General features: G+C 48.0%; 1 protein-coding gene across 1 annotated transcript in view; it reads left to right on the forward strand.

Moving 5' to 3' along the window:
- Positions 1–4,038: 4,038 nt before the first annotated feature.
- Limk2 (LIM domain kinase 2) overlaps positions 4,039–15,669 on the forward strand; it is a 70,970-nt gene continuing 59,339 nt past the window's right edge. Inside the window, exon 1 of the mRNA XM_059275634.1 lies at positions 4,039–4,138. Coding sequence (XP_059131617.1) covers positions 4,123–4,138 — 16 coding nt within the window. The 5' untranslated portion in view covers positions 4,039–4,122. The remainder of the gene's footprint in view (positions 4,139–15,669) is intronic.

Here is a 15,669-nt window from a genome sequence, read left to right on the forward strand (position 1 = left end):
AGGGAGCGAACCCGGCAATCCCCTAGACAGCCGAGTCATCCCTATTGTATTTCCTCTACGTTCCCCAACCTGGCCCTGAACTACTAGTTTCAAGCTATCCTCCTGCCTCAGCTTCCCAAGTATCTGTGACCACGGATATGAGTCACCAAGACCAGTTTGAGGTAGTTGTAAGGTCCAAGTCTTCAAGAGTCTAGAGGCTTGATTGTGATTCAGCCCCCAGGATCTAGTCTTGGGTACTAACCAAGTATGGTGATTAGCTAAATAAGCTGGCGAGGTGGGTGCTTTCTAGGAACCAAGTAGATGTACTTCTTGCCCAGACCCTTCCTGCTCCAAACCGTCCTCGTTATTCTCGATGGTGTGGGAATGGTTGTGGGGTTCACACTGGATTGCTGCCTTTTGTTTTATCCTCCTTCAGGTAGCTGTCTCCTTTCTTTACATTTTTCCTCTGTATTACCTGGACTTTCCTGGAGGAACTTGGAGACTGGAGGTACTGAGAAAGTGGACTGAGGGGAGTCAGGGTGGGAAGGAAAGGCAGTAAACAAAAAATGGGAGGAGGTCAGATGTGCGTGCTGGGTTGTGGAGGAGAGGGACAAAGAGAGCCAGGGGGTGTTGCCTGTAAGACTCCCCATTTCTCTGTGCCTGGGAAATACAGCAGAACCTCTCCATATGCAGGATGAATAGAGTCCTGTTTCCTCTCTGCTAGTCACGAAGTGGCTTGTCAGAAGAGGCCCGTGGATTCTTTCACTTTAACGCAGTACACTAGTGTTTCCTATAAATCCTGTATTTCCTCAGAGGGAAACCCACAGCTCCAGAGGGTTCCCAGGAGGGAAGTCAGGCAGCCCTCCTCCCTAGCACTGTGTGCGCACTGGGCCATACGGAGGTACCACAGAAGAAACATCTGACCAGCAGCCACTTCTGTTACAGAGTCAAGGCAGGAAAACGGAGAACTGTGCCCTTTATTTACTCAGTGGTGAAACCCAGGCAGCTGGTGGCAGAGCTGGACGCAGGATTGGTTTCCTTGGGCCCCATTCCTACCCTTTTCCTGATCCTCTAGACACCCTTCCCATTTACTGAAATCTGATTGAGGGAAGTGGCAATGGTCTAAGACCCAGGATGAGAGAATTAGGAAGACATTAAGGAGCGGCTGACATGGCAGAGAGAAACCTAGTCTCCAAACCCAGGAAGAGAAAGTTCTACCTGACTGGGTAGTGCCCTGCTCTGCACTGCCCATTGGTTGGTTGGTTGATTGATTGACTGATTGATGACTCACTGACTGTTTTGGTTTTTACAATACAGGGCTTCTCTGTGATGCCCTGGCTGTCCTGGAACTTGCTGTAGACCAGACTGGCTTTGAATTCACAGATTTGCCTGCCTCTGCCTCCCAAGTGCTGGGATTAAAGGCCTACACCACCACACACCCAGCTTGATTTTTTTAAACAGTCTCCTGAATGCCAGGCTGGCCTTAAATTCACTATATAACTGACGATGCACTTCCTGCCTGATCCTTCTTTGTTTCTCTCCTGAGGGTTGGGATTATAGGTGTACACTACCGATGTCCTGCTTATGCAGTATGTGTGTGTGGTGGAACCCAAGACTCCATGCATGTTGGGCACCCCGTCTCTACCAGCTGAGCTACATCCCTAGCCTATAGGAGTTTTTAACCTGGCAGCCCCCAGAGAAAGTCAGTTCACAAGTGTTTCACTTGATGTGCCTGGCATGATTGGAAGTTTCTACCTCCAATGACCAGCGTCTTTAAAAAAAATTAACCGGCGGTGGTGGCGCACGCCTTTAATCCCAGCACTCGGGAGGCAGAGCCACGTGGGTCTTTGTGAGTTCGAGGCCAGCCTGGGCTACAGAGTGAGATCCAGGACAGGCACCAAAACTACACAGAGAAACCCTGTCTCGAAAAACCAAAAAAAAAAAAAAAATTAAAGTTGTTATTTTATGTTTATGGGTGTTATGACTGCATATATGTCTGTGTGCCACATATGTGCTTGTGCCCACAGAAGGAGTCAGATCCTCTGGAACTGGAGTTACAGATAGTTGTGAGCTATCTGTACGTGGGTGCTGGGAATCAAACCTGGGTCCACTGGAAGAGCAGCTGGTGCTCTTGACCACTACGCTATATCTTCCGCCCCTTATTATCAACATCTGGAGAAGTTTAATAAAGCAGCTAGGTGCTGTGCTTGTTTTGCACAGTTTGGAGACCTTGTGATGCAGGCCTGCACTCCAGCAGCAGGCTGCTCCTGTTCTTCCAGGGGGGCAGCCTCACTCTGCAGTATATTAGTTGTTCCACAGTTCTGTGACTGTGGATTCAGTGGACCCAGAACCAAAACTGTTAGGGAAGTGGTTGTGGTGGCACATGTCTATAACTCTAGCGCTTTGGAAACAGAGGTAGGAGCATCAAGAATTCAAAGGCATCTTTTACAACACAAGTTTGAGGCCAGCTAGGGCTATATGAGACTCTGTTTCAAAGCAAAACAAAAGAAAAAAAACACTATTAAGGGAAATAAACCTATGCCATTACTAAACACCTTCACACACACACCCTTTTTTTTTTGAGACAGGGTTTCTCTGTGTAGTGCTATCCTGGAACTTGCTCTGCAGACCAGGCTGGCCTCGAACTCAGGGATCGAAGGCATGCACCACCACTCCTAGCTAATTTTTGATTTATGTGTGTGAGTGTTTTGCTTGAATGTATGTATGTGAACCACATGCAGCCTGGTACCGTGGAGGGCATTGGATTCCCTGGAACTGAAGTTACAGGTGGTTTTGAGCTGCGCTGTAGATGCTAGGAACTGAACCTAGATCCTCTGCAAGAGCAGCCAGTGCTCTGAACCACTGAGCTATCTCTTCTCTTCAGCCCGGCCCCCAGCCATCTCTTCTCTTCAGGTCCGTCCCCCCCCCCCCCCACTTTTAAAAAGATTTATGTATGTGAGTGCTCTATCTGCATGTACACCTTTATGCCAGAAGAGGGCACCACATCTCATTACAGATGGTTGTGAGCCACCATGGGGTTGCTGGGAACTCAGGACCTCTGGAAGAGTAGCCAGTGCTCTTAACTGCTGAGCCATCTCTCCAGCCCCTTCCTTTTTTCTTCTAAGGTCTTTGTTTCCTGTGCTAGCCTTCTACTTGGTATGCAGTTGAGGATGAACTTCCTGCCGGCATGACAAGGTGACTGCATCATGGTGCTCGGAATCAAACCCAGGAGTTTGATAGGCTGGTACTCTACCAGCTGAGCCCCAGGCCCAGTGCCCAGACCTTTCTTCCTTGTTCTTTGTCCCAGAATAAGATAACTGTTATAGCATCTGTATTGTTTTGGGTTTTATAAGCAATCTAAACATGATATAAAGCAAGGATATCCCAGGACTCAAGAAGCTGAGGTTGGTTAATTCAAGATCAGTCTGGCAAAACAAAACAAAAAATAATAAAATAAAAAATAAAGCATATGAGGATTATGCATAGATTATAGACAAAGCTTATACCATTTGCCATGAGACGTGAGTATGCGGGGATTTTATACGGGAGGTAGGAGTCATGGACTCAGCATTCCAGAGCAGACTGTGTTTCCTTGGCTTCCGTACGCACCTGCTCTTGGGAACCTCACTTCCACGTTACATTTGACATGTAAAAGTGGTTTATCTTAGCTGGGAGCTTCTCCACGTGCACGTTGCCGATTACAAACTGGGAGCCAAAAGACCTGAGATTCACACCCACGTTTTGCACCTGATGAACAGAGCCATTTTCAGGTAATGTGGAAGGGAAACTGGGCTATACTGAGCGCTGAGGGTCTTCTGTGTTGCGACCCCCAGCCTATATACTCAATCAATCCGAACGCCTTTAGAGGACGCCGCTCGCTAGGGGGCGCCAGAGACGCGGCGGAGCTTATGCGGGAAGCGGAGCGGGGCGTCGGGGCGGGAACCTAAGTGGGTGGGGCCTCAGGGCGGGGCGTCGGCAGGCGGGTCCCGGTGCCAGGTGCGGTTTGGTCCTCCCTGGGCGCCGTAGGCGGTGCATCCTTCTTGCTGCAGAGGCAGAGACAACCTCCTCTCTAAACCGCAAGCGGGCGCGGACCTGAGCTGCTGCTACCGGGTGGTCCTTCCCCTGGTGTCCGCGCCCGGAACCATGGCGGCGCTGGCGGGTAAGAAAGGGCCACGCCGTCCTGCCCACCGCTCGCGGGTTTCTGGCTGGCTGGATCCTCTGGGGTCCCGGATCCTGACCTGGCAGGGTGGGAGGACCGAACACCGCGGCTCCCCCGGAACTTAGGGGTCCTGGGACTCTGGAAGTAGGGCTGGGTTGTCCCGCAGACTGAGGGCTCCTAGTGGCCTGCGCGTGGGGCGGCTTCCCACGAGGTGGGTCTCCGGATCTGCAGTCGGGGCAGGTCTCCAGGTTACGGAAGCCGAGGGACCAGAGAGTCTCTGTGGTCGGAGAGTCTGGAATATGGGAAGTAAAGGGTCTTCCAGGGTTCAGGACTTGAGATTCCGAGTTATCCTGGGTTCTGGGTTTTCTGTAGACCCAAAGTTCTCGAAGGTATCTTTGGAGCCTGGGATTTTGGAGAGGTCCTGTAAATAGAGTATGAGTGTGGAGTTTATGGTATGGACTGTAGATAAGAGATCGGACCATTCTTCCTGGGGCTCAAAGCTCTCCACCTCATGTGGAGAACAGTTTCAAGTCTTCCCAGGGGACTTGTTGAGTCCTCGCGTGGTCTCGGAAACCAGCAGGATGATGCCGGGCATCTTGAGGGGAAGGGTTGTGTGAAAGTAATTTCGGAATTGGCTTAGCTGGGCCTGAAGCCCCTTCACTCATCACATTGCAACTTCCTGCCCCGAGGCACCAGGAGCCTTCTGCCGCCGGTTTCCCAGCCACCTGTGTGAGTGGCTCAGTTTCTAGGTCTACCACGGTCGACTTGCAAAAACTTTCTAGAAAGGCCAAGAATTTTAGGGGTGGGGGAGGGACTGGATAGCTGCCTCCACTTCCTGGCTTTCGGCCCGTGGACAGTCACTTCCTCCATCCTGAATTCAAGGACTGGGCCGCCAGTGGGTCACTTCCTCACTACGGGAGCATGGGATTTTTGTCCTCATTGGTGATAATATGCTCTGGAGAAAGAAAGCACCGGGCGGAAATGCCTCTGTCTCGTCCTTTTAATTATTTTTATTTTTCCTGGCTGGTTGTGGTTGTGCACACCTATAATCCAAGCACTAGGAAGGTAGAGTCAGGAGAATTGCTTCGTTTGCCTGTAGAGTACTAACTAGGTCAACGTGGACTACAGAATAAGACTCTGTCTCTAAATAAATAGTTCATTTTTAAAAATTGAGGCCAGGCATTGGTGGCGCACTCGGGAGGAAGAGGCAGGGGGATCTCTGTGAGTTCAAGGCTAGCCTGGTCTATAGATCAAGTTCCAGAACAGCCAGGGCTACACAGAAAAATCCTGTCTCAAACAAACAAACAAACAAACAAACAAATTTGAGTTGGGGATTGGGGTGTAGTTCAGTTGGCTTGCCCAGCATGCCTAAAGCACAGGGTTTCATCCCCAGCACTGCCTAGACCTGCACAGGGTGCATGCCTGTAGTCTCAGTGCTCCGAAAGATCAGAAGTTCAAGGCCATCCTCTGCTACATAGGGAATTTGAGGCCAGCCTGGGCTACACCAGAGATCCGGTTTTTTGTTTGTTTGTTTGGTTGGTTGGTTTTGTTTTTAATGAGGCTGGAGAAATATGTGCTGCTCTTGCAGAGGACCAGAGTTTGGTTCCTGACACCCCATTGGTTCTCAGTTCTGTTACTCCATCCCCAAAGGACCCAACACTTTCAGTCCTATACAGGTACCTGCACTGTCATGGCATATGTTCACACAGACAACATACACATAAATAAAACCTGTTTTTAAATTTTAAAATGTGGGGGCTGGAGAGATGGCTCAGCAGTTAAGAGCACTGGCTGCTCTTCCAGAGGACCCAGGTTCAATTCCCAGCACCCACATGACAACTCACAGCTGTCTGTAACGCCTGTTCCAGGCGATCTGATTCCCGCACACAGACATTCTTGCAGGAAAAACACCAATGTATATAAAATAAAAATTAATTAATTAATAAAAAAATTGTAACGTGTTCTTTTGGAGTTCTTCAACTCAACTGATTTTCAGTGACTTTTTCTTTTTCTTTATTTTTTGAGGCAGGGTTTCTCTGTGTAGCCCTAGCTGTCCTAGAACTCAATCTGTAGACCAGGCTGGCCTCGAACTCAGAGATACACTTGCCTCTGCCTCCCCAGCGCTGGAATTAAAGGCAAGCACCACCACTGCCTGGCTTTGGTGACTTTTCCTAACCACTGTAGAGTCTCAGCTTTGATCTTTGATTCTCAGAAATTTGTGCAAGAGTTTAGTCACTTTTGATTTGTGTGTGTGCTGCTAAGGCTCAATCCAGGGCCTTGTGCAAGCTGGATGAGCACTCTATCACTGAGCTGTATCCTCAGCACCTTTTAAACTTACTTTAATTTTAACTAAAGTTTTTAGGTTAAAAAGCATTATTTTATATGCATGCCTGCATGTATACACATGTACCACATGCATGCCTGGTGCTTACAGAGGCCAGACGATCCTCTTGAACTGGAGTTTTACTAATGGGTGTAAGTACCATGTGGGTGCTGGATTTTGAACTCTGGTCCTCTGCAAGAGCAACCAGTGCTCTCGTTTTTTATGTTAAGGACAGCGGCCCGCTATTGCGTTGCTTAGGCTGGTGGTTCTGCACTTCTGGACTCAAGCTCTTCCTCAGTCTCCCGTATAGGCCTGTGCACTGCACCTGGCTGAAGTGGCAGGCATTTTTTGTTTGTTTTTACAGGTGAGGGATGGAACCTGAGGTCTTGCACATGCTAGACAATTACTCTACTACTAGGCTACTCAGCCCTATAAGTGGCTTTTTGGGTTAAGGAGACTTAGGGCCTGAAGTAACTTTTTCACAGGTTTATGGTTGAACGAGACTTCATATTTTCCAGGCTCAGTTTAGTGTTTCATCTTTCCTGTATTACAGACAACAGAATAAGGTTGCCTGGCGAGTCAGAGAAGGAAGTGGGGCTTGCAACTGACTTGTTCTGTTCAGACTACATTCTCGGACACCTTACATTCCTGTGTAACAGGAGAATCAACAACAAGGAAATCAAATATTTACCGAGTGCCTGTGATGTCTCTGGAACTGGGCTGGGCCAAGTTTTACCTCTTACAAATTTTAACAGATGCCAGAGCCAGGAAAGATATTTGAGATTATGTGCAGTCTCCTTGTTTTACAGTTGAAGAAACTGAGGCTCCAGGAGAAAAACAGGCTTGTCCAGGGTCAGAGCCAGGACTAATATAGGAGGCCAGGATGTTGGAGACGTGTGGCAGGGACATACAGACCCTTAGGAAATACCTGTAGGGGGGCTGAGGGGATAGCTGCAAGCATCAGGACCTGGGTTTGGTCCCCAGCCCCGTATAAAAAGCCAGATGTGATGGCTCACACTTGAAAGCCTGGTGCTAGGGAGGTGGAGACAGGTGGATCCCCAGCTGAACTGGTTAGCCCTAGGTTCAGGTGAGAGACTTTGTTTCAAAAAAACAAGGTGTCTGGGACTGCTGAGATGGCTGTCCAGCCTGAAGACCTGAGTTTGGTCACCAGAACCCAAGCTAATTTCTGTAAGTTGTCCTCTGACTTCCACACTTGTTGGTACTCACATCCTTCCCCCGAATGAATGAATGAATGAATGAATGAATGTAAACAAGACAAAAACCAAAGTGAAAGGTTCCAGGGTTAGGACACCCAAGGTTGACCCCATATGTACTCATGCAGATACCCATGCACCCTAACACAGGAACATGCACACGTGTTTGTGCGCACACACTAAAGTAGCTGTGGGCATGAATAATCCATGGTTTGTGCTTTTGAGAAACTTGATGCCTGGTTAGGGTAGTTAAGAAAAAAAGAGGATGAAAATCAAGATGAGTTGTGGCAAAGCCTATATGTGACAACAGAATATCAAAAGTTGTGTTCACGTGTTTAGCCCCGAGTGACAAAGCAGGATAGGACAGGTCCCTTCCTCCGTGGAGTGTGTTTCGGTGGGGAGAGAGACATTACATCATGCGAGGATCGTCAGGACAGACGCTTTGAAAGTAAGACAAGGGGTGAGGGGCAGTGGGTGGTCAGCAGGTGTGCTCATGACATTTGAAAGTTGAAATGCAGTAGTGTACTGAGTGGCTGCCGGTCTTGGTCAGGGATGGGGCCAGGGAGATCGTGTGTGTGTGTGTGTGTGTGTGTGTGTGTGTGTGTGTGTGTGTGTGCTGGGAACTGATCGCAAATGCTAAGCACCAATGTTCCCAATGAGCTTTTAGCCCCAGAGAATACTTCTTGAAGAAGACAGCATCTGAGCAATTGTAGATGGTTTTCATGTTTTGTTTTGTTTTGATGTGAGAGGAATGAGAACCGTGAAAAGCTGTAGAGCAGGACCCACAGCTAGTAAGCTTCAGTCTTCAGCAGGAGTGAGTACACACATTGATGTGTGAGGTAGAGCAAGGAGTGGAGAAGGCTGGGCTTGATAAACTGGAGTTTTCCAGGCCACAGCAGACACTCTAGGTTTAGAATCATAGAAGTCATGATATGCGCACAGAATACCAATCTGCAGGTGGGTACAGTGGCCCCTGACATCAGTTGTTAGTGGTAGCAATGACCGGTAGGAGGGGCCTCATGACATAGGTAGGGCAGGGTGACTTGGGTGGCCCTCAATGTGGGTGAAGGCACCAGGGGTAGAACCTAAGACAGCCTCAAGATATCTAAATTCAGCCGGATGGCGGTGGCGCACGCCTCTAATTCCAGCACTCGGGAGGCAGAGGCAGGCGGATCTCTGTGAGTTCAAGGCCAGCCTGAGCTACAGAGTGAGATCCAGGACAGGCGCCAAAGCTACATGGAGAAACCCTGTCTCAAAAAACAAACAAACAGGGCTGGAGAAATGGCTCAGAGGTTAAGAGCACTGGCTGCTCTTCCAGAGGTCCTGAGTTCAATTCCCAGCAACTATATGGTGGCTCACAACCATCTGTAATGAGATCTGGTGCCCTCTTCTGTCATGCAAGCAGAACACTGAATACACAATAAATAAATAAACCTTTAAAAAAAAAAAAAAAAAAAAAAAAAAAGCTATCCTAGTTCACTAAAAGCCTAAACACTAAAATGTTTAGGATGCTGTATTGGGACCTCCACATTCATGGTGGGTTTTCTGCATTTTCTGGTGATTCCCATGCTGGGACTGGCTCTGGTCAGTGAGACCTGGAAGAGGACTGGGTTTTTTGAGACATGCTAGGGAAGGATAGGGACTGTCTCTATGCATCATATCACTTTGGCCTTTCAGTGGGGACTGTAGCAGTCACGAGTCTTGTTGTTTACACTTATATAGCAGTGGGAATCGATCTTTTATCAATTTACATCTGCTAAGAGCTAAAACATGAGACGTCACCTACTTCCTTTAGAGCATTCCTTGATTCACCCTGGGATTCTGTTTGATGAGGTCTTTCCTCTAATCCGATGGATCAGAAAAGAATATCTAAAGCGATGGTGCATACGCCCTTAATCCCAGCACTCCAGAGGCAGCAGGTGACTCTCTATGAGTTTGAGGCCACACTGGTCTACAAAGTGAGTTCCGGGACAGCCAGGGCTGTTACACAGAGAAACTTTATCTCAAAAAAAAAAAAAAAGAAAAGAAAAAGAAGGAAAGTTTTTGAGCCTGGCAATGCTGGTTAACCTCTAATTGGCTAATTCATACTTGACTAGCACTTAGGACACTTAGGCACATTGGTGAGGACTCTAAGTAATTTCTGTCATTGACAGTGGGTAGGGAACTGCTGAATGAGAAATTGCGCATTAAGTGACTGGTGTTCTCGATAAGAGATCTGTTGCAGGTCTTTCCAGATAAGAAAATGCCTACTCACAGGGAATGAAGTAGGAAGGAGCCTGTCGCCAGCCACAGGAGCCTGTCCCGCTTGTCTGTGTACAGTGCAGACTGTTACTGCGAACAGTTCACCCTGTCCCCAGAACCTGACTTATATTCTGTGTGTCCTTGTCCTTCACCCAGTGAGTACTCGCCGAGACTTGTCTGTGACCTGCTCTGTGCCTTGCACGTGGGCACATAGACCAAGTTTGCAGGACTTGTTTTGAAAACATCCTCTTTGGATTCTGGAAGCTAGTCTACTCAGCTCAACCTTTTCCCTGGCTGACCTCTGGACATGCTTGCAGGAAGGAAGGGAAGAAGACACTCACAGACAGGTCCAGCTTGGGGCCAGGCGCCCGGGAGGTGTTTACACAGCCATTATTCGTTTTAATCTTCTGGTTAATCTTGAGAGGTGGTAACTTTATTTTACCTCCGTAAAAAGCGAGCAAAGGGATGCTGGGCAGTGGTGGCACATGCCTCTAATCCTGGCACTCGGGAGGCAGAGGCAGGTGGATCTCTGTGAGTTCAAGGCTAGCCTGGTCTACAAAGTGAGTTCCAGGACAGCCAGGACTACACAGAGAAACCCTGTCTCTAAAAAAAAAAAAGGAAAGAAAAGCATAAAAGAGCAAAGGGGGCTGGCTCAATAGTCAAGAGCACTTGCTGCTCTTGCAGAAGACCCGGGTTCTGTTCCCAGTACCCACATGGCAGCTCACAACCAATTTCCGCACCCTCTTTTGGCTTCTGCACTCACTAGGCACACACATGGTGCACTTACATGTATTTAGGCAAATACTCATACATATAAAATGAAAATAAAGAAAAATACTTTTTTAAATGGGGAGAGACGTTAATATGGGGCTGGAGAGATGGCTCAGAGGTTAAGAGCACTGACTGCTCTTCCAAAGGTCCTGAGTTCAATTCCCAGCAACCACATGGTGGCTCACAACCACCTATAATGAGATCTGGTGCCCTCTTCTGGCCTCCAAGGACACATGTAGGCAGAATACTGTATACATAATAAATAAATAAATAAATAAATAAATAAATAAATAATTAAATAAATCTTTTTAAAAAAAAATATGGTGGTACCCATCTGGGAGGTGGAGGTAGGAGGATCAGTTGTTCAAGACCAACCCTCGCCACATAGCCTGGACTGCATGAGACCTTGCCTCAAACCAAAAACAAATGAATAAATAAAAATTAGAGAGGCCCAGAGAGGGTGAATAGTTTATTCAAGGACACAGAGGCAGTAATAGAGCCAGGCTTTAAATACAGGTTTTTATTGAGTTTAAATGTTTTTATTTTTTATGTGTATGGGTGTGCACCGCTTGTAGCAGCCAGAAGAGGGCATCAGATCCCTTGGAGCTGTAGTTCTAGGAAGTTGTGAGTCACCACATGGATGCAAAGAATCAAACCTGAGTCCTCTGGATGATCAACTAGTGCTCTTAACTGCTGAGCCATCTCTCCAGCCTTGTTTAAATGACATTAATGTTTTTGATGGGGGGGGGGGGAATTGATGGCTCATGTGCCATGACGCGTGTGGAGTGTGTGGAGGTCAAGAGGACAGCTTGTGGCAGTCCATTCTGCCCTCTACCTTGTAGATTGCAGAGCTCAAACTCAGGTGGCCAGGAAGCGAGCGCCTTTTCTGGCTGAGCAGTCTTGCTGGCTCTTTTTTCTTTTAGTCCAAATGTTACCTGTATGGGGCTGGAGAGATGGGTCAGTGGTTAAGAGCACTTGTTCTTTCAGAGGACCCAGGTTCAAGTTCCAACACCTATGTAATGGTTTACAATCATCAGGAGCTCCAGTGCCCGAGGATCCAATACCTTCTTCTGACCTTCGTGGGCATCAGACACACATGGGACACATGCATGCATGCAGGCAAAGCACTCATACACATAAAATAAATACATATTTAAAGAATTTCATGTGTATATGTGTGTGTCTGTGAATTATGCATGTGGGTTCCTGTGGAGACCAGAGGATGTTGGATCCCTTGGAGCTGGAATTAAAGGCAAGTGAGCCCCCTGAGGTGGGTGCTGAGAACCAAACCCAAGTCCTCTGGAAGAACTGCAAGTGCTTTTAACCACTGAGCCATCAGGCCCAGGCCTCGAGCCCAGCTCTCAGTTTCAGTTTGTATCATCCCCCCCCCCCCCCCCCCGCCCCCCAGACAGGGTTTCTCTGTGTAGTTTTGGTGCCGGTCCTGGATCTCGCTCTATAGCGCAGGCTGGCCTCAAACTCACAGAGATCCGCCTGGCTCTGCCTTCTGAGTGCTGGGATTAAAGGCGTGCGCCACTACTGCCCGGCTTCAGTTCTTATTCTTGACCCTCCCAAACAGACTAAAGAGAGAAAGAGAGCAGCGGGAAAGACACTCCCCAAGGCTGCTGTCCATGCCAGTGCTCTAACCCGGAGGTGAGGCCAGGTTTGGTATCTGGCTCTCTGGGCTGGAAGGAGCCGTCAAAGGAAACTTTCTTGTTCAGAAAAGAAGCTAAGGCCTAGAGAAATCCAGGAGTTCCCTTAAAACCCATCTGATCTCGTGTAGTGAGACCCCTTTGGTGACACCTGGTGAAGAAGGAAAGGTTTGGAATGCCGGGAGAATATTGGAAGATAGTAATCATTGCTCCCAGGCTTGTGCGTAGTTAACTTCATTGAATGAGATCTCTGTCCTTTGGCTGTTCCCCGTAGCTGCTCTCCTGCTCTGCCCTTCAGCTTCCTGCTTTGCCCCAGAACAGGTGGGCTTTATACACCTGATCTGCCCATTCCCAAAGGGGTCCAGCAGTTACCGTACTTGTTTCAAGCTGCCCTGAATTGGCTGCCTTTTGTTCCTGGTTCCCATTGTCAGGTAGAACATGAGAAGATTCAAAGGGTTTTGTTTTGTCTTCAAATGAAAGGCTGGCCTTTGTCCGTGTGCGTTCAGGCATCAGGGTCTCTCCCAGTGCTTGTGGATTTCTCACCATCCTAATAACCCCGGGGTCTCATTTGAAGAGACTCTGCTTAGTTTTGAGCCGAGGCTAAGCAGTGGCTCTGGGCTGGAGCACCCCACCAAGCCCTCCCACTGAAGGGCTTTGGTCTAAGCAAGTCTCAGACTGTCTGAGGCTCTGTAGGGTAATAAAATGCAGTTGGCCTGGTAATCTTGGGCTAAGGGTTCAGGTCCCTGTGGGACCAGCTTTTGGGAGCTTTGTGATGGCTGGGCAACTCCTTTCTCCCCAAGTCCATGTGACTTTTAGAAAAACTAAATGATTCGATTAGATTAAAGGTTCTCTTCTCTAAGCCTGGCCTGGTGCATGCCTGTATTCTCAGCTGCTTGAGAAACTGACGCAGGGGATCGTGAGTTCTAGGCCAGCCTAGACCATGCCTCCAGCCCTCGTGTCTAAATAAGGAAATAAAGTCCTTCCAGCCCAGCTGTTCTGCTGTCCTAGTGCCTGTTCCCCTGGAGTCACAGACTGCTTGAGTCACATTACCAATTCAGTTGGGAAAGAGAAACCCATTAAAAAGCAAGAATATTTTATAACAAGATTAAAAAAGTCCCGAAGGTGGGAACCCTTGTAATAAGCCATTTACTATTATTCTCAGCATTAATCTCTCCTTTTTTATTTTGTTTGTTTGTTTGTTTGTTTGTTTGCTTGTTTTAGAGACAGGGTTTCTCTGTGTAGCCTTGGCTGTCCTAGAACTTACTCTGTAGACCAGGCTGGCCTCAGACTCAGAGATCTGCCTGCCTCTGCCTCCTGAGTGCTGGGATTAAAGGTGTGCACCTAAACACTTTTTTGTTGTTTTGTTTTGTTTTTGAACAGGGTTTCTCTGTGTAGCCCTGGCTGTCCTCGAACTCACAGAGATAGAGATCAGCCTGCCATGCTACCACCTCCCAGTACCTAATCGCTTCATAAAGCAGCAGATTGGCTGGGTTTAGTGGCACTCTTAGTAGGAGGCAGGTGGATTTCTTTCAAGGCCAACCAGGCCTCCATAGGGAGTTCTAAGATATCCTGGGCTACATAGTGAGCCCTGGCTTGTGCTCTTTCTCTCTCTCTCTCTCTTGTTTTTTTTTAATATATTTTATGTGCATGTTTTTTTCTCCACGTATATCTGTGTACCACGTGTGTGCCTGATGCCTGTGGAAGCAAGAAGAGGGGGTTAGATCCTCTGGAACTGGAGTTAGAGATGGTTGTGGACCATCATGTGGGTGCCGGGCTTTACAAGACTCCCCAAGACTTCACACTATTACATTTTTCTTATATTTCCTGAACTAAAGGTTGCAAGAGAATCAACATTGTTGATTTGCAGGATTCTAAGGGGACTAAAGTGGCCAAGAGAGTTCTGTGCAGTGAGGACACTGAAGGAGGGGAGGGAGGGAGGCATATATGTCTGAGTCTATCTATCTATCTAGTACTATCTAATGGAAAAACAATATACATATTTACTTCATGCATGTACATGTGTATGTGAATGCCGGCTTATGAGTGTGTGTGGATCTCCAAGTGTTGTTTTGAGGCAGGGTCCGCTGTAGTTGTGCTGCACATGTGAGCTTGTTGTCTCCGCTTCCCATCTCACCACGGGGGTCCCGGGTTTTTCTAGTGTGTCGCAGGATTAGACTCACACTCAGGTTGTCAGGCCTGCACAGCGGGTGTTTTTACCTGCAGAGCCATCCCCATCCCCAGTAGTGTAACCGGGAAACCAACAGAGGTCAAGTTCATTCACAGGAGACTTTTCCATAGGTGACTGTCCTGTGAGCCAGAATCCTGCTTCAGCAGTCACCCGGCTGACCTGTGGTTCCACTTTGGTAATTTCATAAGTGGCAGTTAGATCCAACCTTCCAAGTAGATTTGCTGCCAAAATATTGTCCGTTCTGTGCCAGACCTGTACTAGACCCTGGAGGAAAGAGGACCAAGGAATAACATTTGCCCCTTAGAACTGGGAGGACAGGGCTAAAAGAGGCAGAATTGTACACAGTGAACTATAATTTAAGAGCAGGTTGTATCAGTGCGTGTAGACAAGTGAAACTAGCATGCTTTTTCAAGAAAGACATTGATTAAGTGAAAAGATGGGAAAAGTGTGCAAAACAGACAGGTTAAGGTGTGAACGGTAAATGCAAGGGTGTGAACACGGGGCAAGAATTCAGAACATGTCAAAGCTAGGCTCCCCTTTGCAAAGAGCAATGAGGCTTCTAGGTTCTTTGGGGTCACCTTGTGAAAGCCTCCCCCATTTTGAGACTTGTGTTCAGCATTCCAGGCTGGGTTCCCTGTGTGGTTGAGAATGACCTTGAACTTCCAGGTTATCAGTCACCAGGTCCGGCTTTATGTGGGGATCAAACCTAGGGCTTTGCGGTGCTTGGCACGCACTCTGTCAGCTGAACCATGTATACAACCTGAGCCCCATTCACTCTTCACATAAATGTTTATCGAAGGACTGTGTAGGTCAAGACCCAAATTTGGTTGGCTCCCTAGTCCTTTCAAGTCCACAGTAGCCAGTTTTAATCCTGTGCAAGTTTTTGTGGTACCTACCTCCCATCTCTGTTGTTCCTTTCTCCCCTCCCCCCCACAACCCCCCAATGAATTGATGTTTTCCTCAGAGCTCAGTTTGGAAATTCCTTCTTCAGGGAATCCTCTTTTGCTGTGCTTCTGGTTCCCCAGTTCTGAATTCAGTACGCCTCCATGCCACTGCCCCAGTTATAAACACAATCATGCTGTTTGAGGGCTGCACTCTCCACACGGGCTGGAGGCGTAGCTGGCATGGAATAAATATGTGCTCAG

Source organism: Peromyscus eremicus, chromosome 10 (genome assembly GCF_949786415.1).
Source record: "Peromyscus eremicus chromosome 10, PerEre_H2_v1, whole genome shotgun sequence".
Lineage (NCBI taxonomy): Eukaryota > Metazoa > Chordata > Mammalia > Rodentia > Cricetidae > Peromyscus > Peromyscus eremicus.